A 23,747-nucleotide genomic window follows, 5' to 3' on the forward strand; every position below is an offset into this window, starting at 1 on the left:
CTCGCTTGCTGTACGGACTTGCTCTGCCGGTCCCAGATTCTATTTTTTGGTAATTAAATTAGTAGTCCGTAAGCACCGGCTACAACACTTTCGTTCCTAGCTTTGTGTACGAGAAAGAGTTATATTACAGTATACTCGGAGCAGTATACTCGGAGAACCCTCACGGTTTCTTTTCCCGTACATTACGTCCTTTGCTCCGACCGAGTCCAACGCGATGGCCAAACTGGACCACACTATTTCAGGCACAAAAGTCTTCCGGTGACGCCAGGGGATCACGCAACCATCCATTGCAGGGTCCGCCGTCCGCGCCTCGCATGCCCTTCATGGCCTCGCGGAGCATATCCAAGAGTTTGGCCGTCACGGGTCCACCGGGCAAATCCGCACCATGCGGAAAGGTCACGTCGACGGACGAGAAGTGGTCATCGGGTGACGTTGCCACTCGCGCGACGGGAACGACTTCGGCCGCCGTGCCCGTCGCAAAGAATTCCGTAGCGTGCGCGAGTTCGCCCACGGTAATATCGCGGGTCGATACCGTGACCCGGACATCCGGATTTTCCGTAGACTTTGCCATAAAGGGCTGCAACTCGTCCGCAAAGGCTTCAATCAACTCCACCACGGACCGTCGTGTGACACCGGGTAGAATGGTGCCCCGATCTAAACTAGGGGTGACGATCTCCCCCGTCCGGAGCACGACAAAGACGTTGGCTGCGGACAACTCTTGCAAGACCGCCTGCTCAATCCCGTGCCCATCTTTTTCCGGCAAGGTTTCCAATTCGAGAAAGACGTTATCGTGAAAACCGTGTTTTTTGGCGTCCATCAACGGTTTGAGCGCGACGGCGTAGTTGCCGGCACACTTGGTGGATCCCATGCCGCCACGAGAGGCCCGTGCCCGACGCGTTTCCAGATGCAGGTTGAGTCCGGCCGTGGCCGAGGCAAAGTGGTTTCCCGTCGGCGAGACGTAAACGAGGAAGGACACTTGCGGACTCGGGTAGAGTCCGAGCTGTTGTCCGGATCCCAGGAGCATGGGGCGGACGTAAAGCTTCATGCCGTCACCGACGGGAGGCAGCAAGTGCGCGTTCTTCTGGACAGCGAGCTGCACCGCTCGGAGAAACAAACGCTTACTCGGCATGGGTAGACACATTTCGTGTGCCCCTGCCCACATACGCGCATAGTTCTGGTCGGGACGGAACACGACGGCCTTGAGGTCGTCGACGCGGTACGCTTTCAATCCTTCCCACAAGGTGGTGCCGTAGTTGAGCGACGTTGTGGCGGGAGTCAGCGGGAGCGGACGGTCCTGGTACGAAAAGACACTGCTTTCCAATTCTTGCAGGAACTTTTCCTCCTCCGACCAATCCGTGGTAGTCGTCAAGTGGAGATACACGTGCTGCGACGGAAGATTCAAATTCCACGGCAACGACGCAAAGTCAACGTTGTCGACGGATGGGGGCAATTCTAAGGGAGACATGAGGAACGGGAAGAACAGCAACAGTAGCAACAAGTAACCACAACAAAAGCGGGTAACAGGATGCGCAATTGGGGTGTATAACTAGATAGATTGGAGGATAGACACAGGCTACGAGTCCGTGTCGGTCAATGTCGTTGCCAACTTGCCGTTCATACAGCTACGACGAATTGACGTTCGCTGGTACGGATTTGTCGTTCCACGGACAGTGAAAATGACCAGTGGAGGAGCGACGGTGTGACGGTACCTTGTTGCAAAGGGGGCACGGTTCGCGGAAGGATCGGGAACGATCTTTCCTGGTCACGGAACTCATCTTCCGTAGTAACCGACGGAAGCACCCCAAGGCCTCGCGGTACCCTTATCCGAAGTAGGGTTTACGGTGAGCACCCCCATACAACACGTGTACATACACACATACACACGTACATACATACACTTCTACCGGTAGTTACGTTCCCCAACGACCATGGAACCGACAATGGACAACGATCCCTTCGAAAGCACACCAGTCATCCCCCGCATTGGTCGTTACGGTTTGCGACATGGACCTCCTTGTCGTAGCCATTGGTTAGACAAACGCGTAGCCGCACGAATCGGTGTTTGCGTCGAGCCATGCAATTGTCGAAACGACGAACCTTTCTCGAGTTGCGTCTCGGTACGGACCAGTTGCTCGACGTCGTGTTGCACATTCGCGCCAGAGACTGGTCGTGGTTTCACGAGGAAGCACCATCGGTAGAACAAAAAACCAAATTCGAAGAACTGTTGGACCTACTCCAATCCAACATCGTTCCCCGTGTCTTTCAGGACGAAATTGAACTCCTCCACGAGACCGACAGTGTAACGAAGGAAGGGTCCACCCCGATGCCCCGCCATCTCGGTCCCGGAGGGATTCCGATCGTGACGGGGGAGAACAACGACATTCCCGCCACCGCTCGCGGTAAGAAAGCTTCCAAGCGTCCGCGTCAAACCAAAAAGCAAAAGGAGCTCGAGCAGAGACAAGCATTGGAGGTGGAAAGGGAACAACGAGACGCCACCAAAGACGTGCGGTACGCGTTCGGGACCACCATGCGCCTCGCCTACCGTTTGGTCGTCATTCCGCCGGGTCGTACCGCGACTCTGGTCTTTGCACCGCATGCTTCCCAATCCAACACTTCCATGCCGGCATTGCAGGCGTTGACCAAACTTTCTAAGCGTTTGCATATTTGGTGCTCGCCATACCGACACCACCACACACACTCACATTCCAGCAGTGGAAACCACGAAGACGCGTTGGCTACGGCTGTACGGGACGAAGGCAGCGGCTTCTATCGCCCAGAGATGATTCCCGTCTCCAATCTATTTCGCATGCCGGCTGAGGAGGAAACTTGAACGAGGTCGATGGCCGTAGTCAATGATAGCGAGAATGAAGAAGGGGAGGCCACCACCTTGGTCAGTTAGAGGACACAGATTGTTGAGTTTATCGTAGTAGCGGAAGCGTATGGACTCCAGACGCAAGCGCATTGCCGGTACCGGATCAGGAAGCTTTTTCCCTTTCGTTCTACTTTTTCGTAAGAGTGCATGCATCCTTCTTGTACAACAGCCTACTATCCTAGCCCTCTATGAAAGTGGCTCGAAAAAACAGTATTATGCGTATACCCATATGATTACTTGCTTTACACTTAGTGTGTTTCTAACAACTTGATTCGCCTGGCTTTGGTTAACACTTGATCGAGTATAGGGATATAGTTTTACTCACACGGGGCAGATAGCTCCAAAAGTTGAAACTCACGCCAACCGACCAAAAAGATCACCCATTCGGTTCCAAAATCGTTATCGCCGTCAAAGTATCGGATACTCCAAACCAAATTTCTGTGTGATCCGATCAGAGGGCTCCGTCGATACACATTGCCACATTCAGACTCTGGTTGGATATCCCTCGTTACGTACCAACGCATTGTTTTTGCCAGCCGTGGGCGTCTAGTATATTCTTTCATTGTTCCAAATCCAGACCATGGACCAACGCACCAATTCCCTAGTGATAACATGCTTGGTCTTGTTCTCGTTTTGTTCGGCGTCTAGCCTAGCTTCGCTGACTTCGGAGTCTTTGGTAGTTGGGGATTGGCGCCTAAGCCTAGGCTGCAAAAGCCCGTCCATAGTATCGGAGCTCTTTCCTCCCCGTCGCACCGTGGAACCACTGCAACAGACCAAGCCTCGTCTGCCGCCCAACATCCTCAACAGTGACTGCCAGCTTTCCATATACCCCAACGGGACATTTGCAATATTGCCAAGTCGTTTGCCGCAGACCTTCGGGAGTCTCGGTGCGGCACCGTGCTCTCAAGAGGACGAATTCGAGCACAATACGCTACTCGCGATTCGCGGTCGCTGGCAACTCCGGAAAAATCCCTATTGTGTAACAGACCGATCTTTCGACGACCTTACTCTGCTATCCTTCGAACGCGTGCAGAGAAATACGCGTACGGATGACATTTTGCAGCGAGTACAATTGGAACTACATTGCCAACTGAGGGGTCGGCATACGAGAGGAGGCCTGTGGCGTCGTCTGACTGGCGACCAACGTTACCATCGAGGTCGTCTGACGAGAGGGGTCATTCTTCTACGGCAGGTCAATAATTCGACGACTTGGTCGAGATGGATGGGGCACAAAACGATTGGCTCATTCCGTGCGCTTCGCCATATTCCATCGGACTTCCAATACAGCTTTGACGAGACCGATATTTGCAATACAGACTATGTGGCTTTTAAATGATTTCACTTTTCGATACACAACTTTCAAACAAGCTCCTTGTAGTTTCCTACTTTCTCTTGTTCCCCTTCCTTGATGCTGGCAATACCGCGTGGATCGCTCGAAGACTTTGCTAAGATGGCCAACGTTTCCGGCATGAAAACAAGGTACAGCACTGCCGGCACGAGCGACATAAACATGAGAATGAAAAAGGCTTGCTTGTAACCCAGATCTTGCGCGAGAGACTCCCCCAAATAACCAGACACTGTACCACCAATGGACATGGCTGCCGTCGTCAACCCTAGCGTCATACTGAATCGACCCGTGCCACCACTAATGTCACTGGTGACCAAAATATACATTGTCCCAAACACGCCAGCGCCGATACCGTCCAAGATTTGCGTCGATAGAATAGCAACCTCCATCAGTCTAGATGCGTCGCCAGCCCCTCTAAATTCTAACAGCACTCCCAGTATAAGACACCGGATAGGTACTATAAAAAGACCGACCAAAAAAAGTGTTTTTCTTCCGTACTTTCCGGAATATTCTCCGCAAACTTTCGCGCTGATGACCATGAAAAGCTGCGCCACGATAATGCACGATCCACTCATAAGAATTCCAGCTCGCCCACTGCCGAGCGCCAGTGTTTGCATGACCAACGGTAGAACGGTACCATTCGAGGTGTGGAACAAGAAGCATACCAGGATAAAGGTCAATAGAATTGGATCTCGCAGAACCCGCAAAGGACTATCGGCCTTAAGATTGCTGCCACTCGAAAAGGCTGAGGCAGCAATGCTTTGCCAATCGGAATTCAGTGTAAAACTGGGCTGATCGTCCACGGCGGCTTTCCCGAAAGGCGCGTCACCAGCGTCTGTAGGAGTCGTAGTTGATGGTGGCCTGTAGATTCCGTCCGTGGGTATTTTCACTTTCTGATCCAAACCTCGAGCGGCCTCGTGATCAATATCTTCCGGACGGATGCGACTCAAGAAGTATACGACTCCGATACAAGCAATTGGACTGACTACAAAGAGAAGTTTCAAACTAGGATACATCAGGACCCCAATCAAACTGGCAGTTAGAACGACAATAGCCGTTCCCGTATGATTCATCATTTCGTTGACGGAAACTTGTGTCGTCATACCCGCCGAGCCAACAATCCCTTGTGTAATGCTGTTGAGTCCGGGTGGAATAAAGGAGGTTGCGGCGCCCTGACCGAACTTGACGAGCATCATAAAGGTCAGGTTGGCCCCCATGGGTTGGGCAAAGAATGCCGTGGCGAGAGTCAAACACATGCTGACCGTGGCGGCGATCGACAACCACAACACTTTGCGTTCGGTGGAATCGTACAAGTATCCGGCCGGCGTCTGAAAGATAAATTGACTCATTCCAAATACGAAAAAGAGAATGCCTGCCTGCTTTTCGGAGTATCCCTGGGATACGATCAAGTAAGCGCTCTGCATATTGATCATGGTTGGACTGCCGTCCCGCAGTTCTCCCAAAAAGAGAGCAGCCCATCGTAAATGAGATCTATACGGAAAGGAATGAGCAACGAAATTTGTGTGAGAACGCCTGAGAGTCCGGATATCTCTCTGATTCGTGAATGACCAAAGCAGTCGACTAGCGACGGTACAATTGAGAATGAGAAAGTATTTACGATGAAGCAAAAAGGATTACCTGGATTTGGCTTTCTCTTCGGACCCCGTCCCCTGAGGAAGCAAGTGAAAGCCCATACCGTCCACGTGGATATTTGGTGGGTCACAACCGATGTAATCCGTGTTCTAGTTGCCAATGAAAGGTTTTCCAACGGGTCAACAGCTTCAAAGTTGACTTGAGTAATCAATGGCGAGAACTGTGGAAGAAAAGAACGGGATAGTATTGTCGGTCTGGAAAGAGAAGGTCTCGTTGATAAAGATAAAAACCAAAACCGGAGACCTTGTTTTTTTTTTCAAACGCCTGCGTCGCAACATACCGGTTGAGCCTCGATAATTCCGTCTGCACTCACAGCTTCGCCTCGTGTGGAAAACAGTTATAGAAGAGCGGTCAGGGTTTCGCCTAACAAGATAGACGAGCGTGACCGCCGACTGTCGCGATGGAATCCCAGCACAAACGCGTCGAATCCGCCAGTCATACGTCCGTAAAACCAACTATGAGCACTTTTACAGTCAACAGGAATGAAAACCTCAGCCTTACAAGAGATAGTGACATCTCGCCAGATTTATTCTTGATAAATCTGCAGGTCATAATGAACGAAGGGGAACGGACCAACCACCATGGTGAGGAGATGCGCCAAACCAGAAAACAGAAATCCTACTAGTACAAGCGGTTCTTGTCCTCTTCTCGATTGACGTATTGTTTCCTGGTGCGCTCTCGTGCAGAGTTCTTTTTTCGTTCCGAATGCTTTCAAGGCGGACTGGGTTGACCAGCCAATCGGCTGCGGCAAGCCCACGGCTCGTTCCGACCCCCTTGTCCAAAGCCCGCCGGAAAATTTCTGCCAGGAACGTTATTCTTGCTGTGATTGCACTTCCTATCGTTCTGTCTGGTCTTATTCTACTCGCGGGTCTGTGTTTGTACCGAGCGCAGCACGCAGCAGAACGATCCAAGGCCCTGGCTTCCACGACACAACGATCCTCCCCTAGCATCATTGCGATCGACGATAAGGATGTCAAATATCACGTGATTTTTTCTACGGGCTGTTCGGCCTATCAGGATTGGCAAAGCTTCGTCTTTTTTCATCGTGCTTGGGTTGTCAAGCAACCCGGCATTGTCACACGCGTTGTCTCGGGATGTAACCCCGAAGATCAAGCGACCCTCCAAAGCTTCTTCGACTCTATGATTCTACCCATGGCACCGGAACGCTTTCGGATACATTTTACTCCGGATTTCAGTAGAGTGAAGCCTGGGACAAACTACAAATACTTCAACAAACGTAAGTTGAGCAGGACCTCTGCTGTAGATCGAATGCCAGCGATTGACAACGCGCTTACAATTGTCTTTGCTCTCAGCATTTGGTACCAAGCACTGGTTAGAAAGTGCACTAGGATTCCCTGACAATCCAATCGATGAGGATTCCATCGTCATTCTCATGGATCCGGATCAACTGATACTGCGACCTTTTCGCGACAACGACTTCAGCAACTCGCGGTGGATGTTTATGGCAAAAAGCTCGACACCGCGGACCCGTGTTGCTCACGGAGCACCTATGGGGCAGTTGTACGGCTTTGGACTGCAGTGGAAAGACAAAGTTGATATTACCAAGGTCGCTCCAGCCAATGAGCTTCCTTCGCCGATCGAGACCATGTCCAATCTAGACGCCCGGGCCGGCTACGGAGTGGGGCCACCATATATTGCCACGGCAAGGGATATGTACACTATCGCGTCCAAGTGGTCCGAATTTGCTCCGGCGGTACACGATCAATACCCCCACCTTTTGGCGGAAATGTTTGCCTACTGTCTGGCAGCGGCTCATTTGAAACTTTCGCACCAGACGGCCGCCTCGTTTATGATCAGCGAGACAAAGATGGGAAATGGAGAAGGGTGGAATTACATTGCCGACATTCCCGACGAGCAGCTATGTCGCCGCGATTTGGATGACGCGTCTTGGCCCAACCTATTGCATTATTGTCAGCGTTACGCATGGGGTCCCTACTTTTTTGGCAAGAATCGCTTTCCCAAAGACTTCTTGTCGTGCGACAACCCCCTATTGGCCGAACCCCCCACGGATTCGGTGTCCTTTCTGAGCCAGTTCAACCATCCCCAATTCCCGGACGGAAGCCACAAAAGCTTTGATGCACGACAAGCCAAAAACAACGTTTTTATACTCTGTCACATGATTCCCGCCATTAATGAAGCCGGGGCTTACTTTAAACAACAGCAGTGCGGTGACGGAGCCAATCTTAACAAAACGCTTGTCTTCAACAAGAATATGGGGAACGAGTTTCAGTTGTTCAAAGGATAGGTCAGCGTCGGAAAAGCCTATGCAAGGGGAAAGCACGGAAACGACTCTCGGCCCCTACTTTTTGGAGCCTGGTTATCTAGCATTATTGCTGGGAAGTCACGGACGAGTGTCTGTTCCTAATCACACTAGCTGTGATCCCTTTCCCTTTTTAAGGAGAACATCTACAGACGATTGGGGTAGTCTAACCGGATTCGTATTCTAAATCCTTCTTCAAATACAATAACGGCACTCCTTCAATGACAAAGACACTTGAAGTCAACGGACTCGGACCCACGGCGCCATCGGTACCATTCATCCATTCGTACTGCGTTTCGCCTTGAAGTTTACGATAGCCTTGGCCGTCGTATAAATTCTGCGATACTTTACCACTCACGCTATCGGCGTCACAGTGTAAATGAATTGAGCTGGTACCCCAGGTACGGGCCACTCCCTCGGCCGCTCGCACGAGTAGTTTGCCTACACCTTGTCCACGCCATTCGTCGCTGACCAATAGATTGGCAATCCATCCTTGCGTCGTCGTGTAGGGCATCTTGGACGGTCCACGCACTACGTGGAGCACTTGACAATACAAGTTTTTCATCCACAAAGGAATGGGGACAGGCCCCGGATTGTTTTCTGGCAAAGCTGGCTGATTCGAAATTTCAATCATGCCGACGATGGTGGATGATGGAGACGGCCGCGATACTGTATCACTGTTGACCTTGTCAACGGTTGCTACCAGCACGACGTGGTCCGGAGGAAGTTTTTGAGACTTGGATGGCACCTTCATTTGCAGTGTCACTTGTACGAGAATCCGAAGGGATGCCACGTCTAATATGGATTCTACCGCTTGCACACTTTCTTTCTCGTCCCACGTCGTGCCGTATTCTCGACAGCACATATCCGTCAGGAACTCAATGTCTCGTTTTTGCATCAGTCGAACCGTCACGCTTTCGCTGGAGGAGAGTTTGGAAAAGGCCTGACCCGAGCACCGGTAGGGGAGCCGTGCATTGGGTTGGGCGAGATCCGTCAGCACGGTTTTGAAAGCGGGGTTGTAACTCTTGTTACTCGTTGTACCCGACAACGACGATTCTGTTTCGGATGAAGTCTCTTCCGTTGATCGAAAGAATAGACTGCAACGAGTGCTGCTGCTAGCAGTAAAGGTAGTAGCCCAACAGGACGTTGGGGATATCCCACGAGTCAAAGCTCGTCGTTCTCCGAGCGTTCGCTCGTCCGTAGAAGTTGCAGTTGCAGCCGACCAGAAAGCAGTCGATGACGTCGGGACGAAACCGTTTACCATCACGCCCAGAAGAAGCAACATGATATTCCCAACAAGGAATGGAAGCTCGAATCTTTGAAAAGAAAATTTCTTATGAAAGCTGCTGTAGCGCAAACTCTGCTTTCGTTGTCGTTTCATGGATGTAGTCTCACGGTGGCGTATCATAGTGTTTCGGTTCTGCCTAAGGAAAGTATGGCAATCGGCTGGTAGGAAGCAACGTCAGGATTCCCCAACCAAGAATCTGTTAGAGAGCTTCTTCCAAATAAGGGCAATGACTCGGAAAAACCTCGGTACCAAAATTGCGTAGCAGTTGGGCAATAGGCTCCTTGCCAGCAGCGAGCCTTTACTATACCTTGACTGTGGATCCAATGCAAATTCGCTGGCTTCCTTTTCTTAGAGGCAATGGTGCAGATACTGGCCTCTCGTCATCTCGAAAACGCTGGGAAAGCATAAGCTAAAACTTCTATAGTCTGTCCGCCATTCCACCTGGAAAGGAGGTTCCACAATGGGGAAAACAGGGATGATCGGTACAAAACAAGGCAAGTTGCGTCAGAATAGACCGTGAATTGACATAATGAAACGCACACGCCTAGCGATCTACGCTGCTGTCACACTACAGACGTCTACAACTCTGACGCTTGCACTAATGCCCTCGGCAGCATTCTCCTGTTCGAGGACAAGGGATTATCGGCTCCGATCCACAGTAAAACCTCCTCTTCATCAGTTCGGTAAACTCACTCGTCCTCCAAAAGCTCCAAAATCACAGTCTCATATCCTATCAACAAACAAGTGCCTAGTATCGTTACGATCCTCCAATTCTGACGACGAATTATTGTCAACGACAACAACGTCGAAAGCCAAAGTACGGTTTTCCACAAGCAAGGTATCCTCTCCGGGCGAGGCGTCAAACAGTAATTTGTTGGATTCAATTTTGTCTTGGATCACTTCGGATGTGGGTTCGGTCATTCTGGGATTCTCGGGATTGATAGCCCTATTGGTGGGTCGTCTGCTATTGTCGTCTTTGTCGTCAGACGATACTATTGCATCGTCACCCGACGCCCAGTCGGAGGAAACCCGGGCCAATTTGCTGGCTGTCTTCGCCACAGGAGCTGTTTTGCTGAACGGTATTAGCAAGTTAGACGTGGAATCAGCTTTGGCACCACTGGTAGAACTGAGTGGACAAAAATTGTCCGAGCCCGTCTACGTTGGCGTGGACGAATCTCAATCCACCGCGGCGCAAATTGGTTGGACATTGAAAGCGCTTCTGGCGGCCACGCCGGCACAATCTGCCGTTCTCTTGGCGACCACTCTCCACCCATTCTCCAACAGCAATGTAAAGTCTCCTTCTTCAGTTGGTTGGCAAGTCGTCGCTCTGGCAGGCATTGTGCCTTCCGTGTCCCCCTCGTTGCCGACCGGTACCGCTATTTTGGATCGGTTCCGGAACAGTGCCACTGAAAGTACGGACGAAACCTACTTGCCGACGTTACAAGCCTTGCCGGGTCGCACCGAATTCACCTACTTGCCCCCCAACACGCAGGCCGTTTTGCTCGTGCCGGTGAGACTCCAACAACAATCAATTGACGGTCGCGATACCGTCACCTACGCACTAGTGTTGGGTGGAAACAGGGCTCGAGTCTTTACCCCCAAGGATATTTCGTGGTGCCAGAGTGTCGCTCAGCGCCTCGGCCGAGATCTGTCCGTGGATTGAGCTTATAAGCAACAAGCGCCCTTGGTGAATCTCCGCAATTAAGCAAGCAACGCTCCAGCTACCAACCAGAACAATACGAATAAAAATCTGTCGTACTATATGCTTTACACCCTTTGCCTAAGATAAAGAACCTCACTCTACGGATCCGACATGAGAAATTTGAATAGTTCATCATCCACCATATCGGTGTTCCAGAATTCTTCGGCATTCGCGATAGATAGCCCACGATTGCGGCCATGTTGCTGTTGCCCGCGAGTGTGGTCCCCGTCTATTTCGCCAGCCCCCTGGTAGTCTTGCGACACAATGCTTTCGTGCGTGGCCAAATGATGCGGATGCTCCGTCTTGTCGAAGGACAGTTCGCCACCATCGAGACCTTCTTGGTGTTGTTCTTCCATTCTAAATCCATCGCCTTTGTATTTGTTCACCTCCTGTTGTTTTAATGCCCGCATTTTATTCTGAAAAGCCATCTGGCTTTCCATTTCTCGTTTCATCATGGTGCTTTGTTCCAAATTACTCCTGGTGGAGGAACCTCCGACAGCGGTGGCCGTGCTCGGTAGAGCGCCGGAGTCGTTTGAACCTGTCGCGTGACCGTGCACGAACGAGCTAAAGACGTCGGCCACGGGCTCGCTGGAGAGTTTGCGGGCGGCAACGGCCAGGGCTGCATGCTCGCGTTGGGCCATCAGTTGTTGCCGCAACGAGAAAAAAAGGCCCATGAGATAACTCATGGACGTCCCCAACGGAGAATTTTTCTCTTTTTCTGTAAGTTGCGGAAGCATCAATGCATCATGTGGTAAACTTCCCTTTTTTCGATTGTGTGCTGGTGGGTGGGTCTGGTGTGGTTGCGATTTGCTGGACGCGTTGTCGTTGGACTCGCTCAACTGGCTAGGATCAAGATCGGTTGGGTGATTGTGGACGGTGGCGTGCATCAAGTGTGCCGCTACTTCCGCATCGGCTAGACTCTTGAGAGCGCCCGTACCATTCTTTTGTAGTTTACGGACAGTCGCATCGTAGGCTGTCATAAAGTCCTGTTTGGACTTGATTCGATGCAGACGGTACTTTTGTAAATGACTCTTGATCCGTTCGCTGGTGACGTCTGCATGCTTCGGCATGGTTTCCAAAATGGCTGCCGAACGAAATGAGAGGATACGCGGTTAGATACAGCCGAAGCTCAAAGACAATTTCATACTCGCGACTTCTAAGGTCTTGGGCACACTACACGTACTGGACGGTGACGACTGTTTCAAGCCGACATCAAAAATTGCCGATACAAAATCCCGGTGTAAGTCTTCGGGCCAGGTGAAGCGTTTGGACCAGCGTCCGTCCGTGTCCTTGCCTTTTCGCCGCACTTTGGACGAACGTGACGACTTTCCACCGCCACCGGAAGACGAAGATTCGTTCCCATCCTTGCTGTCGGGGGGCGCTGGAGCGGAACGTTTGCGCAGCGAACGACCGCCGACGGTAACGTGGTCGGAGGACTCGGACACGGAGCCTTCTCGTAACCGTATACCGTTACCATTCACGCCAGTCGGTGCTCGGTAGGGCAAATCAGTAGTCTCGTAGGACCAGGTGGCGGATTCCGTGTTGCTGCCGATGTGTAGAGGGTAGCTAGATTTATGAATGGCGGTGTTGTTGGAGGGATGACCTTGTGGCAGGGGAGTATGTTCTGAAGGACTTGGCCCTTTGCCGTAGGAGTTGCTAAGGTCGGTTTCTCCGTCTCCGTGCCCCGTCAAGCTTTCGTATACGCGCATCAAATTCGACACCACGCTGCTACCGTTGTTGCTGAGATTGGCAGCATCGGGCAACGTTAGTGGTGCTTCCACGGTAACGGGAGTTGCTACCGTTTCCGGAGTCTCTATGGGCATCGTGACGCTGCTGCCGTTGACGTTGGGGGGTACGGCCGCGAACGTGCGGGCCAAGGGGTTGAAGGGAGGTGGGGACGGGAAAAGATTCGCGGACGCGGACATGTTGTCTTCGGTAGCGGCGACAATTTCTTCGGAATGATCTGCTTTGTCTTGCGGATCTTCCTGGGTTTGTTGCGATTGTTGCAATGCGGAGTTTATGTTAGATTGTTTTCAGCCATGCCGGTAAATCTCTAACGGTCGGAAGATTCGCCCAGTGATAAAATGAGCAAATCTTTTTGATTTGCGAAGGAAGAAGGTAGCTAGGCTTCGATGGAAGAAATCTTGCCAAGCCAAGAATAGCTACTAGTCCCAAATGACAGACGGTTGGTAGTGTGCGATAGTAACTTTGCTTTCTTTCAACACGGTCCTCGGCGTGGTGATGGGAGAGTAGAAGTTATCCGGTAGATACCTACGATGAATCTCGAAAAGACTTCGCTGATTCACAGTCAACGCTGTAGAGAGAGCGCCCAACCGAAAAAAGCGGGGGTCGACACCCGGTACCGGGGGTACTTGCAGTTACTCTCTACAGCGAGGACGTTCGCCAACACGGTCACGGAATCAAACGGACCCGCAGGCTATATGGCTCGAGTGAGACGCAATACGGGTGCGCAACGAATCTTCGTCGTCCGCGACGAATCTGCGGCCCGGAAGTCACAGGGCTTTCCCCCCGTGCCAGGCGTTCGCGCGGTTTCGTGCGTTGCCGCCAGGATGGGTTGCTACCTATTCTCTAGCTAACTAGCTAGCTACTACTAGTAGGGTACGTTCATCCTTCTTGATTCCGAAGCGTCTGACAGTGATACCGTTTCGCGCTCGGTCACTGTTAGTTCTCCGTACTTTCAGCAGGCCTACGGACAGACGATTGGGTAAGAGTGGTTGGTGCATTGCTGTCGGAGGACTCACTGGAAGGATTGTAGAACCGGGTATTTTCGATCAGACAGTCACACGAGCCCGGTCATCATTGCAAGGGGGTTGCAGATGGAATTCCTGACAAGAGTCGATACTTTCATTAACTGTAGTTACCGTTGACTGTCTTTGGCTTGATATCTGGCCACCTCCCCGGTTGACGCACCGAGAATCAGCCGGGGTCGTTGTTATCATCTCGTTCATGGCGAAGCGCGGAAAGACCGGAGTTCCTTACGACGCAAAAGGAACTACGGTGCGTGCATCTAAATGAAACTGTAATGCCGTTCTCATCCGCAGAATGTTAGGTCTCGTCAAAGGATATCTCACTGTCAATCCATATGCTGAAAACTTTATTTGAAAGGATGCCCTTACGAGTTTGCCAAATTTGACGACCTATTTGTAACCACTCTGCTGTCTAAGTGTTTGTTATATACTTCACATTTACAGTTAGTCATTGACCCCTATGAAAGTGCGGGTAGACGGCATAGAAAAACCCCAAAGTCCATGATATAAAAACATACGTTCGGAAAAATCTCCAATATTCACGGTCAATCACTCACCGTCAGGCACTGAAATTCCTGCCGCCACGATGCATTTTCAAGAATGACCAGACGAGCCTTTTTGGCCGTCGCCTTTGTGTTGTCGCTCTTGGCGCAATTTCATATCCACCGCTCGGGTATATCAATTGCCGTATCGCCATTTTTCGATGACCAAGCTGTCATTCCATCTTTATCGGTAACGGCAAGAGAATGGGAGTATCGAACGAATCACCAGCCAGCCGCAACCAATACAGACCCGACGACGGAAAGGGGAATGGATGCTGGTGACTCCGTGTCGAATCTACTCGAGGGCCTTCCCGATTGGGTGCGCACCTACATTGACTGGCATCAGCTCCAACGCCAAAAATTTCCTGGCACAAAACTGTTTACCGACCCCGCTGCTCCTCCTGTACTCCTGCGGACGTGTTACCGCATATGTGGCGGCCTACACGATCGATTGGGCAAGCTACCCTGGGATCTGTATCTAGCCAACCAAACGGGTCGCGTCTTGCTCATGAATTGGTGCCATCCGGCACCACTTGAAGAGTTTTTGCTGCCTAATTTGCTGGATTGGACCCTACCACGGGATCTAAATGCTGCCTCCGTGGATGACGGAGTCCCCGCTGCCATGAGGTTGTTTCACAACGAAACAACGTGCCTATGGACCGAAAAGATGATTCCTACTTTGTTCGACGAGGCGTCACACGAGCATAGACCTCGGCCCGAGTTTTGGTCACACTACTTGGACGAGGGCATTCGCCAAGATAACGTTGCGAGAGGCGATCAGAAACGCCTTCAAGAGAAAAAGGTTGTGCGGCATCGCATTCTGGGGGGAGAATTGGAGTTTCAGAAGCGACTGGAAATGGCTGGGGAAACGACCGATTTGATCGACTGGACACCGTCCTTTGGCAAGATATTTGGGGTTTTCTTTCAGCCCAGCTTTGGTGTACAGCGAGAACTGGACAAAGTGTATCGAGATCTGCGTCTAATACCGGGTCAATATTCGGCCGTCCACTGCCGGGTTCGTCATCCCAAGGGAATAAAAAAGTTTTCCAAAGGAAAAACACCCGTACCGGGCGGCCCTGATCGAGTAGGCTTACTGTGGGAAGGTGAGGGCCGGGAATTTGCAATTGAAACGGCGGTCCACGCCCTGCAATGTGGACAAACCTTGCTCCACCAGGGCGCCAATGAAATGGAACCCATATACTTTTACTCTGACTCGGAAGACTTGGTGCGCTACGTGACGATCGAGCTGCATGACCCCATGTTTGAGAAAAATTACTCGTCCATTTTAGATTCCAACAAGATCCACGCCACAGCTCGCAAGGTAGTGCAAAGGAGTCGCATTGTGGGGCGGCACGATGGGACAGCTAATCTACATATTGATCGACAAGGGGGAGCTAAACCGACAGCGTATTACGGATCCTTCGTTGACCTAATGGTTGCGGCACAGTCTCGTTGCGTCACTTACGGAGTCGGCAACTACGCCATGTTCGCTTCCAAAATATCTGGCTCCAGTTGTCGCCTTCAACACCAAGAAGAATCATGGGGGGTAGACGAAAACAAGAAGGAGCGGACAAAGCTCTGCTCACTCCCGTCGTAGATTTTATTCAAGTAAATTAGTTGTGTATTGCACAAGATTTGGCTAGCCAAAACAAAGAAGAGATGTTCGTTAGAGCACAAACTCGTTACTGTAACCGCTGCCTTTCGATAGATAGCTAGCTAGAGAGAGGAAATAATATCCTGTGGTCTCTTCTTCAGACCTTGAAGTTTCAGGGTTAGGGGCGAATCTTGTCGTCGAGCATGTGTATTTATTACACGGAATTCTGGAGTGTCGTCACAAATTGCGCCAGGCAAAAGGAGAGTCCCACAAGTGGTCGATGCCACCATGGCAGCCACGACGATTGCGACAAAAGGAGCGTCGCGACAAGGCTCCAACTTTCAGTGGGCGTTCATGATGATTGCGTTGTTTTTGGTCGGTACCATGGTATTGCAAATTCAGCAAATTCCGTTCGAAACCGCAGGCGACGCCTTGTCCCAGTCCAAGTTCGCGTTTTTGCACCCCAATCAACAAGAATCCCCCGTAGCTCTGCCGTACGAACAGCGAGTTTCGAGTCCCGTGATTAACGATGATTCTCCGCCGTATCACGTAGTCTTCAGTACCAGTTGTTCCGCTCAACAGCACTGGGAATCCATGGTCTTTTTCTATCACGCCATGCGGGTAGGACAGCGCGGCACCGTGACGCGCATTGCGAGCGGTTGTTCCGAAGAGGAAAGCCAAAGTCTCAAAACCTTCCACGAACGGTACATTCAACCCATGTCCCCTAATTTCTTCGTGCACTTTACGCCCGATTATTCCCGACTTCGTCTTTCCGGAGGGAAAGACGCCTACAAGTACATGAACAAGCCCTACGGCCTGCGCCACTGGATGGAACACGCGTTGGGGATGCGCACCAATCAAACCAATTCCGCCGCGGTCGAGGATGGTATCGTCTTTCTCATGGATCCGGATATGATACTGTTACGGCCGATCGTGCACGACTTTTCGGACGTCAACAATCACCTTTGGGTGGAAAATGAACCCCTTACCAAGGTTGTGAGGCACGGCTTTCCCATTGCTCAGCAAGACGGTTACTTGAATAACGAATGGATGAAGCTCAACTTTTCGTACATAGTGAACCGTCCCGAGGGGGCTTTCGTCAGTCGTCCCGCTTTGGAAGACGGCCCACGCTTGTGGAACACGGGTCCTCCGTACCTGGCGACCGTCAAGGATATGTATCAGATTGCCGTCACATGGACCGAGTACGCACCTCGAGTACTCGACGTCTACCCGAAACTGTTTGCCGAGGTATGTCAAATGTAGATCTTTGTGTCTTAAGAAAGAGAAAGACCGTAGGATATCCGTCTGGTAGTCAACAAAGCCGTGTTCTAACTCGAGATGGGTGTGTCCCCTGTGTTTTATTTTTCATAGATGTACGGCTTTATCATTGCCACTGTACAGCTCAAGCTACCGCACACTTTGCTCAAATCCATTGTAGTGTCAACAACTACAGCCGCGTAAGTTGCTTTACAATCATTTGATGGAGGCTGTCTGATGCTGTGGTGGACCAACCCATTGTCGATCGTTGTTACAGAAATCGGGAAGGTTGGCCGTTAGTGGACGCGATCCCAGACGACCAGATTTGTGATCCGTCAACGACGGCTAACATGCCGATTGGCTTACACTACTGCAAACGGTACATTTTGGAGCGCAACTTTTTTAGCAAGTACCGGCTGCGGAAAAACATAATGGACTGCGATAAGCCCCTGTTGCAGCCACCACCCACCGATATGGTGGTCCGGAAAATCGACTGGGGGATCTGGCCCCCACGAGCCGATCTTAGCGATCGTAACATCTACAACGAAGAACGCTCCAAAATTCGCAGCAAGCCGAAGCGAGAAGCTTTTATGCTGTGTAATTTGGTAAGATCCATTAACGAGGCACTACGGTATCACAAAGAGCTGGCGTGCGACGGAAATGCGAATTGGAACGAAGTGTACAATCTCTATGACGATCCAGCACGACATTGAAACTACCTTGCTTACTATTAATTGCCGAAACCCATGGCGGAGACACTAAGCTGCACGCTTCTTTCCGACAGTGAGCTCAACCAAGCGGGATTTATAAACCGCTGTTCCTGCTTACGAAACAGGCAAAAGGATTGGGAGGAATCTTCTGGTATAGAAATAAACCTTGTGGTAGAGACGCGTCAAGCGACAGCGTAAGTCAGTTAGTTACATTTTTTTCGCTTGATACTTCGGGATCGGTCTGGGCAGGGCAAAGGATAAGCCGCTGCGTCATGTTCACTTGATACTTTGCGATCGCGATCTGTTCTTCCGTTCTTCGTTCAATTCCCTTTGAGTGCGCTCCAGTATCTCTTTTGAACTCTTGGCGACCTTTCCCTCTGGAGAGACCTTTGCACTGTCGCAAATTTTCACAGCCGCCCGTGACTGGCCATTGTGATGTCGTTCATCGTCCTTACCGCCCGATCCAGCAGATCTTCGCCTCTCCCTTGCCTTTCGGTCGTGGAAAGGGGAGGATCGACCCGTGCTGAATCGTCTCTCGCCTCGGCGATCTTTCTGGTGACTGTCACCTCGTGCCCGACTGCTACTTCGATGGCCGTCACTTTGGCTTCGAACCTTGCTACGACTCCGCGCCGATCGATGATCGGATCTCGACGTTGGTGCTCGAGGATCAGCTTTGCTCTCTGACTCGCAGTCCATATTTGCTGTGATGGACATAACATTGGTGTTACCCATCTCAAGCTGATGTATAAACTCCGTAAGGTTCTTATCTGCCGTCGTTACACGAAGCTCAAAGTCTACACGTCTGTAGCCTTCCTCAATCGTCGGGTTCTCTGCTCCCCAGGTCCGTTTGATTTTTAACAACTCCCGTCTAGCTTCCTCTGGCTTCCCTAACGCAGCTAGAACTTCCGCACGAACGGTCCATGCAGTAGCGTTTTCTCGTTGAATCAAAATAACTTCTTGGCAGTCTTTGAGTGCTTCGAGGTACTTTTTTGACAAAAGCCACGCTTCTGCTCTTTCTGTTCGAAGCATCTCGAACAATGGACAACGAGTTGGTATCAGTCCAGTTTCCTTAATAGCAGCGGAAAAAAAATCGGCAGCCTCGGCATAGCGGCCACGCTTTACAGAAGCGCGGCCTTTGGTAATGGCGACATGGGTATTCTGGCATCGATTTAATTCAGTCTCCAGATTGCCATTCTGTTTGTCTCGGTTAAATGTTTCTTGCAAAATGTGGACGCCTTTTTCAGTATCTCCCGAAAGAAACAGAGTGTGCCCTCGCAATTCCAGTCCATCCGAATGAGTAGGGTTGAACCTCAGTGCCTTGTTGATCTTTTCCAAGGCAGACTCCACGTTGCCAAGGCCTACATCGGCTTTGGCCGCGAGAAACAAGAGTCCTATGTTGTCTGACGTCCTTGCGTGCGGCTTCAAAATGTCTTTACTCCTCTGAAAGTCCCCAATATCGAGTGCCTGTTTTGCCTCGAAGAGCAATTCCTTTTCGCCTTGAGTCTTGGTCAGTTCTGCTTGAATACGACGAGAGTCCGGGACAACTCTCGACCCTGTTTCTAGACAATTGTAGGCCGCTTCAAAGTCACCTAGAGCCATTAGTGCCCTCCACTTTCGAATCCATGACTTCTCGTAGGTTGGCAGTAGTTCGATCGCTTTGTCACAGTCCAACGCACAACTGTCGAAACGCTTTTCTCGAAAGTAAGTAACTGCTCGATTGGAGTACATCTGTGAAACTAGTTCTTTGTGTTGTTCCGACTCCATGGGAATCTTTCGCATGATTTTTATTCCGTCCGTATACAGCTCACGAGAATTGACTAAATCTCCCTTGTTGAATTTGGCGTTGGCTTGTTTCTTCAGTTTCTCTGCCTTGTCGATCATTTTCTTTACCCGCTCTGGAGAAAAAAGGGCCCCGTCCGCCACCCCTGCAGAGTCCAAAAGCTGCTTGAAGTCGATTTCGTCGATTTCGTTCACGGTTTCCATTGGCGATACAGAATCGTTGGTCAGAGCAGAAACGTTGGCACCAAGGCTGTTGATGGACATATTCCAGTCCGTCGATTGACTGTAAGAAACTTCCAGGTCGTCGTTTTGTTCGTCGTGAGATTGCCTTCGATTCAATTTCCGCTTGAAATCGGTCTTCTCCTCGGACTTGGTGCGTTTCACGAGATTCGGCGCTTCGTCTCGTTTGGGAGTAATGGGTGCTTTGGCCGGCGAAGGATTCGTCGAAATGGAGTCGTTGATTCCGTTGGTGGTCCAGCGGGGAGATTCTGGTTGAGGCGAGGCGGGTACCCGATCCGCCACATCTTCTCGCGGTGGAGTATTGAGGAGACCATGGTCGGCCTCGTTGGTGGCCCACCTTTCACCCATTCCGTGGTCACCACAGCTCGATGCCTTTCCGGGAGTAACCGGATCGTCGGGAGTATTGGATACATCCGTGTCCACCGGCGATGGTGATCGAAGCTCATTGTGCCCATTTGGTACCATCCGCATACTGTCTTCCGCGGAGGCGTTGGTCGCGGATTCCGTCGAACCCATCCACGCGGTGGGGTCTACTAGCTGTTCCCCCGCGAGCAGTCCGCGCAAGCTCCGGCTCTTGCGCTGCGGCGTAGCCGGCGCGTGCGTCCGAGCCACCACCGGTCGTGGATTTGTGTTCCTCCTCTCCTGTACCTTTTGGCGACAGAACAAGGCGGACATGGAATGACTCTGCGAGTCCCTCAACGAAGGCCGTCCGGGTGTGTGTGCGACCGTCGTGTCGGCCGATCTTGTTTCCTCCGCCGCGTGACCTTCCGCGTGTGCCGACACGTCCCCGTAGTCTCCACTCCAATCGCAACGGTTGCCGTGCAAACACGCGACTTGCACTTGTTGGAGTGTTCGAAACGCCAAAGGCTGCGTTTGTGCGAGTGGTTGCAGAGCCAGGTTGACCCCGTGTATCCGGAGCGCCGTCGTCCCTGGTGTCACTGGGTCGGGCAGCGTCACGTTGACGCGGCACGTGGGACAGAGACATTCCGCCGGCCGGTGTTGCCGACAGTGTTGTTCCACCCACACGTGCCAGCACTGCCGGCACGACGCGTGGGAACACGGAGCGGTCACGACCGCATCGAGGTCGACCAAATTCTGACAGAACCCGCACACAAACACACTGTAGTGCTTGTCGTCCGATAGGACTTGCGTGAGCTCAAACCCCATCACGTCCTTTGGGTGCGGCCCGGAACGAACGACACGCAACAGAACAAATCACTAGTGGACAACCCACGCGACAACGATGACGAGGAGAAACGCGGACGACTCTAGGCACGCTTGGGTATTTCGTGCTCCTACTAGTGAGGGGGGAGGGAGGGGAATGCCACCCAAGAGTCGTGACGGGTGCGGGGACGAGCGTTCTCCCGAGGAGACTGTGTCTCTGTGCGACTATATGTATATTTGTATGTGTGTATGTGTTCGCTGGTCCAGGATTGAATTCTACTGTAACCCTGGAAACACATACAAAGCATGGACCAGTTATTAGGTTCTCGTACGGCAATGGCGGTAGTGTATATACGCGCGTAGCTGTATCATACTCCGCAGGTTCGTTCGATTGCTCGGTACCGTACGGTACGGTACGGCCCCAGTACACACACAGTTTGGTTTTTGGATGGGCGGACTGGACTCCTTGGACGTGTCGCGTCGTGATGCGAAACAAACAATTTGGTCCTTGAGTGATGTGGGTGTGGGTGGGATCGGGTCACCTGGTCATTCCTATGTAACTCTACAACAACTAAAGCCTTTCGGGGAATGAATTGTGACTCCCCGAATGTCCAACTGACGGACGTTCCATAAGAATCCAAAATCCAACGTCGGCGCAGAGATTGGACCGACAAAGTGCCTCGCCCCTTACCTTGTTTCATGATCGAGAAGTGTCCCGTAAACTATTCGGGTGCATGTGCTCCTCAAGGAACCCCTTCCCCCTTTCGATCCGAGATCGGCCATTCTCCGGCTAGGATGGCACTACTTCCTGCTTGTAATCTGACAGTACCGGAGTACCCGTCACCACCATCCAAAAATATCGCCCCCCAATCTCTTTCTTTGGTCGGTCGGTCGGTCGGTCGCGAGAAGGAAAACGACGCCCAAAAACGCCGTTCCGTCACACTCACCGATCCACAGTGGTGTGTTCCATGCATGCCTTGCATACTCCTCGGTTTGCCTTGACTGTGAAAACACCCATCTCGAGAAGCCCCTTTTTCCGCATCACCAACATGTCGTCGTCCGCTCCGGAAACACCGTTCTTCGTCAACGCCACTGCCGCAGGCGAGATTCCGTCCTACAACGGAGACGAAAAGGCCAAGGCGACGGATTTCGCCAACTACTTTTGTTCGTACGCCCAGCTCTACCACCAGAAACAAATGTTGGCGGATCACAATCGAATGGCGGCGTACCACAGTGCCATTCTCGGCAATCAGGACGTCTTCCGGGACAAGGTCGTCATGGACATTGGCACCGGCTCCGGCATTTTGGCCGTCTGGGCCGCCCAGGCCGGAGCGCGCAAGGTCTACGCCATCGAATACACGGACATGGCCAAACACGCCGAGCGAGTCATGAAAGCCAACGGTGTGGATCATATTGTGACGGTTATTCAATCGTCCGTGGAAGACGTCGTTCTCCCCGTGGACGAGGACCAATTGGATTGGGAACCCGCCCCCGACGGCCAAGACCAGAAACAGCGCTGCGTGGACATTATCGTGTCCGAATGGATGGGCTACATGTTGTTGCGAGAGTCCATGTTGGATTCGGTCATTCGGGCTCGTGACAAGTTTCTCAAGAAAAACACGGGATTGATGTTTCCCTCGCACACGACCATGTTTGTGGCACCCGTCAACGACGAAGACGAACGCAAGGCTGCCGCCAACGACTACGGGAGGTACGTAGGACGAGAATACGTGTGTGTGTGTACATATGGACCAGCAGCTGTCTAGACCGCGTCTCAACCAAATAATTTGTTCTCCACCACTTTTGTCTTTCAACAGCTCCATGTCGGATTGGGCCGAGTTTGCGCAGACCACGAACCAAGTATACGGCGTCAATATGGATTGTCTCGAAAAGGAATTTGACCGCGAGCAAAAAGAGTACCACATGCTCAGCTCACGGTGGACCGAACTACCCCCTGAGGCGGTTTTGGCGGAACCTGCCATGATCAAACAACTCGACATGACCACCTGTACGTTGCAAGATTCTCGTGGGATCGACAAGGACGCCGAGCATTCCGCCTTCGACTTTGAGATCGACGGTGACGAGATCAACAATCCAATCAGTGGAATCGCTGGTTGGTTTACGGCTGATTTTCGCAGTCGCACCGATGCCGGAGGAAGAGACGCCCCAAAACTGTCGCACCCAGCCTTTTTATCGACGGGCCCCGAAAATGGATACACACACTGGGGGCAACAAACGTTCTACTTTCTCAGCAGCATTCCTATTTTGAAAGGAGAGATAACGCGCCTTACAGGGGCACTCGAGATGATGAGAACGAAAGAAAATTCTCGTCTCTACAATTGCCGTCTAACGTACAGTACTTCTCGCAGAAGAAACGACGAACCGCAAGACGGATCCGTATTGATGAAGAGTGGAAAAATCGAACAAGTTTATCAGATTCCGTAGTAAGATTGCCATGTGGACAAGCTATCAATTTTTAATCGGAAGTATCCAAAGCTACGTCTGACTTGCAAATCTTCCCTTCGTTCTTTGCATATGCCAACATTGTC

General features: G+C 51.5%; 11 protein-coding genes across 11 annotated transcripts; 6 read left to right on the plus strand and 5 right to left on the minus strand.

The window, feature by feature from the left end:
• Positions 1–436: 436 nt before the first annotated feature.
• PHATRDRAFT_28585 (predicted protein) lies at positions 437–1,584 on the minus strand (the record flags this gene model as incomplete). The annotated part of the gene is made up of 2 exons (XM_002181620.1): positions 614–1,584; positions 437–562 (listed from the first exon to the last, which is right to left on the minus strand). Coding segments are annotated over exons 1-2 (978 nt in total), but the record flags the coding sequence as incomplete, so codon positions are not given.
• Positions 1,585–1,983: 399 nt separating this feature from the next.
• On the plus strand, positions 1,984–2,867 carry PHATRDRAFT_47252 (predicted protein). The gene has a single exon (XM_002181442.1). It carries the CDS (start codon positions 2,075–2,077, stop codon positions 2,828–2,830), a length of 756 nt encoding a protein of 251 aa, XP_002181478.1. The 5' UTR covers positions 1,984–2,074; the 3' UTR covers positions 2,831–2,867.
• Positions 2,868–4,231: 1,364 nt separating this feature from the next.
• PHATRDRAFT_47253 (predicted protein) lies at positions 4,232–6,061 on the minus strand (the record flags this gene model as incomplete). The annotated part of the gene is made up of 1 exon (XM_002181621.1): positions 4,232–6,061. Exon 1 carries the CDS (start codon positions 5,651–5,653, stop codon positions 4,232–4,234), a length of 1,422 nt encoding a protein of 473 aa, XP_002181657.1. The 5' UTR covers positions 5,654–6,061.
• Positions 6,062–6,435: 374 nt separating this feature from the next.
• PHATRDRAFT_47254 (predicted protein) lies at positions 6,436–8,066 on the plus strand (the record flags this gene model as incomplete). The annotated part of the gene is made up of 3 exons (XM_002181443.1): positions 6,436–7,110; positions 7,187–8,005; positions 8,056–8,066. The coding sequence occupies exons 1-3, from the start codon at positions 6,579–6,581 to the stop codon at positions 8,064–8,066; spliced, it is 1,362 nt and encodes a 453-aa protein (XP_002181479.1). The 5' UTR covers positions 6,436–6,578.
• A 254-nt stretch (positions 8,067–8,320) lies between these two features.
• On the minus strand, positions 8,321–9,727 carry PHATRDRAFT_47255 (predicted protein; the record flags this gene model as incomplete). Its single annotated transcript, XM_002181622.1, has 1 exon — positions 8,321–9,727. The coding sequence occupies exon 1, from the start codon at positions 9,560–9,562 to the stop codon at positions 8,321–8,323; it is 1,242 nt and encodes a 413-aa protein (XP_002181658.1). The 5' UTR covers positions 9,563–9,727.
• A 244-nt stretch (positions 9,728–9,971) lies between these two features.
• PHATRDRAFT_37417 (predicted protein) lies at positions 9,972–11,105 on the plus strand (the record flags this gene model as incomplete). The annotated part of the gene is made up of 1 exon (XM_002181444.1): positions 9,972–11,105. The coding sequence occupies one exon, from the start codon at positions 9,972–9,974 to the stop codon at positions 11,103–11,105; it is 1,134 nt and encodes a 377-aa protein (XP_002181480.1).
• Positions 11,106–11,242: 137 nt separating this feature from the next.
• Positions 11,243–13,565, minus strand: PHATRDRAFT_47256 (predicted protein; the record flags this gene model as incomplete). Its single annotated transcript, XM_002181623.1, has 2 exons — positions 12,328–13,565; positions 11,243–12,228 (listed from the first exon to the last, which is right to left on the minus strand). Exons 1-2 carry the CDS (start codon positions 13,067–13,069, stop codon positions 11,243–11,245), a joined length of 1,728 nt encoding a protein of 575 aa, XP_002181659.1. The 5' UTR covers positions 13,070–13,565.
• A 947-nt stretch (positions 13,566–14,512) lies between these two features.
• PHATRDRAFT_37419 (predicted protein) lies at positions 14,513–16,051 on the plus strand (the record flags this gene model as incomplete). The annotated part of the gene is made up of 1 exon (XM_002181445.1): positions 14,513–16,051. One exon carries the CDS (start codon positions 14,513–14,515, stop codon positions 16,049–16,051), a length of 1,539 nt encoding a protein of 512 aa, XP_002181481.1.
• Positions 16,052–16,301: 250 nt separating this feature from the next.
• PHATRDRAFT_47257 (predicted protein) lies at positions 16,302–18,018 on the plus strand (the record flags this gene model as incomplete). The annotated part of the gene is made up of 3 exons (XM_002181446.1): positions 16,302–17,296; positions 17,420–17,505; positions 17,535–18,018. Exons 1-3 carry the CDS (start codon positions 16,337–16,339, stop codon positions 18,016–18,018), a joined length of 1,530 nt encoding a protein of 509 aa, XP_002181482.1. The 5' UTR covers positions 16,302–16,336.
• PHATRDRAFT_47258 (predicted protein) lies at positions 18,011–21,409 on the minus strand. The gene has a single exon (XM_002181624.1). The coding sequence runs from the start codon at positions 21,199–21,201 to the stop codon at positions 18,292–18,294; it is 2,910 nt and encodes a 969-aa protein (XP_002181660.1). The 5' UTR covers positions 21,202–21,409; the 3' UTR covers positions 18,011–18,291.
• Positions 21,410–22,169: 760 nt separating this feature from the next.
• PHATRDRAFT_54710 (predicted protein) lies at positions 22,170–23,646 on the plus strand. Its single transcript, XM_002181447.1, has 3 exons — positions 22,170–22,655; positions 22,713–22,909; positions 23,016–23,646. The coding sequence occupies exons 1-3, from the start codon at positions 22,248–22,250 to the stop codon at positions 23,641–23,643; spliced, it is 1,233 nt and encodes a 410-aa protein (XP_002181483.1). The 5' UTR covers positions 22,170–22,247; the 3' UTR covers positions 23,644–23,646.
• The last annotated feature ends 101 nt before the right edge of the window (positions 23,647–23,747 follow it).

This window comes from Phaeodactylum tricornutum, chromosome 13 (genome assembly GCF_000150955.2).
Source record: "Phaeodactylum tricornutum CCAP 1055/1 chromosome 13, whole genome shotgun sequence".
Taxonomy (NCBI): Eukaryota; Bacillariophyta; class Bacillariophyceae; order Surirellales; family Neidiaceae; genus Phaeodactylum; species Phaeodactylum tricornutum.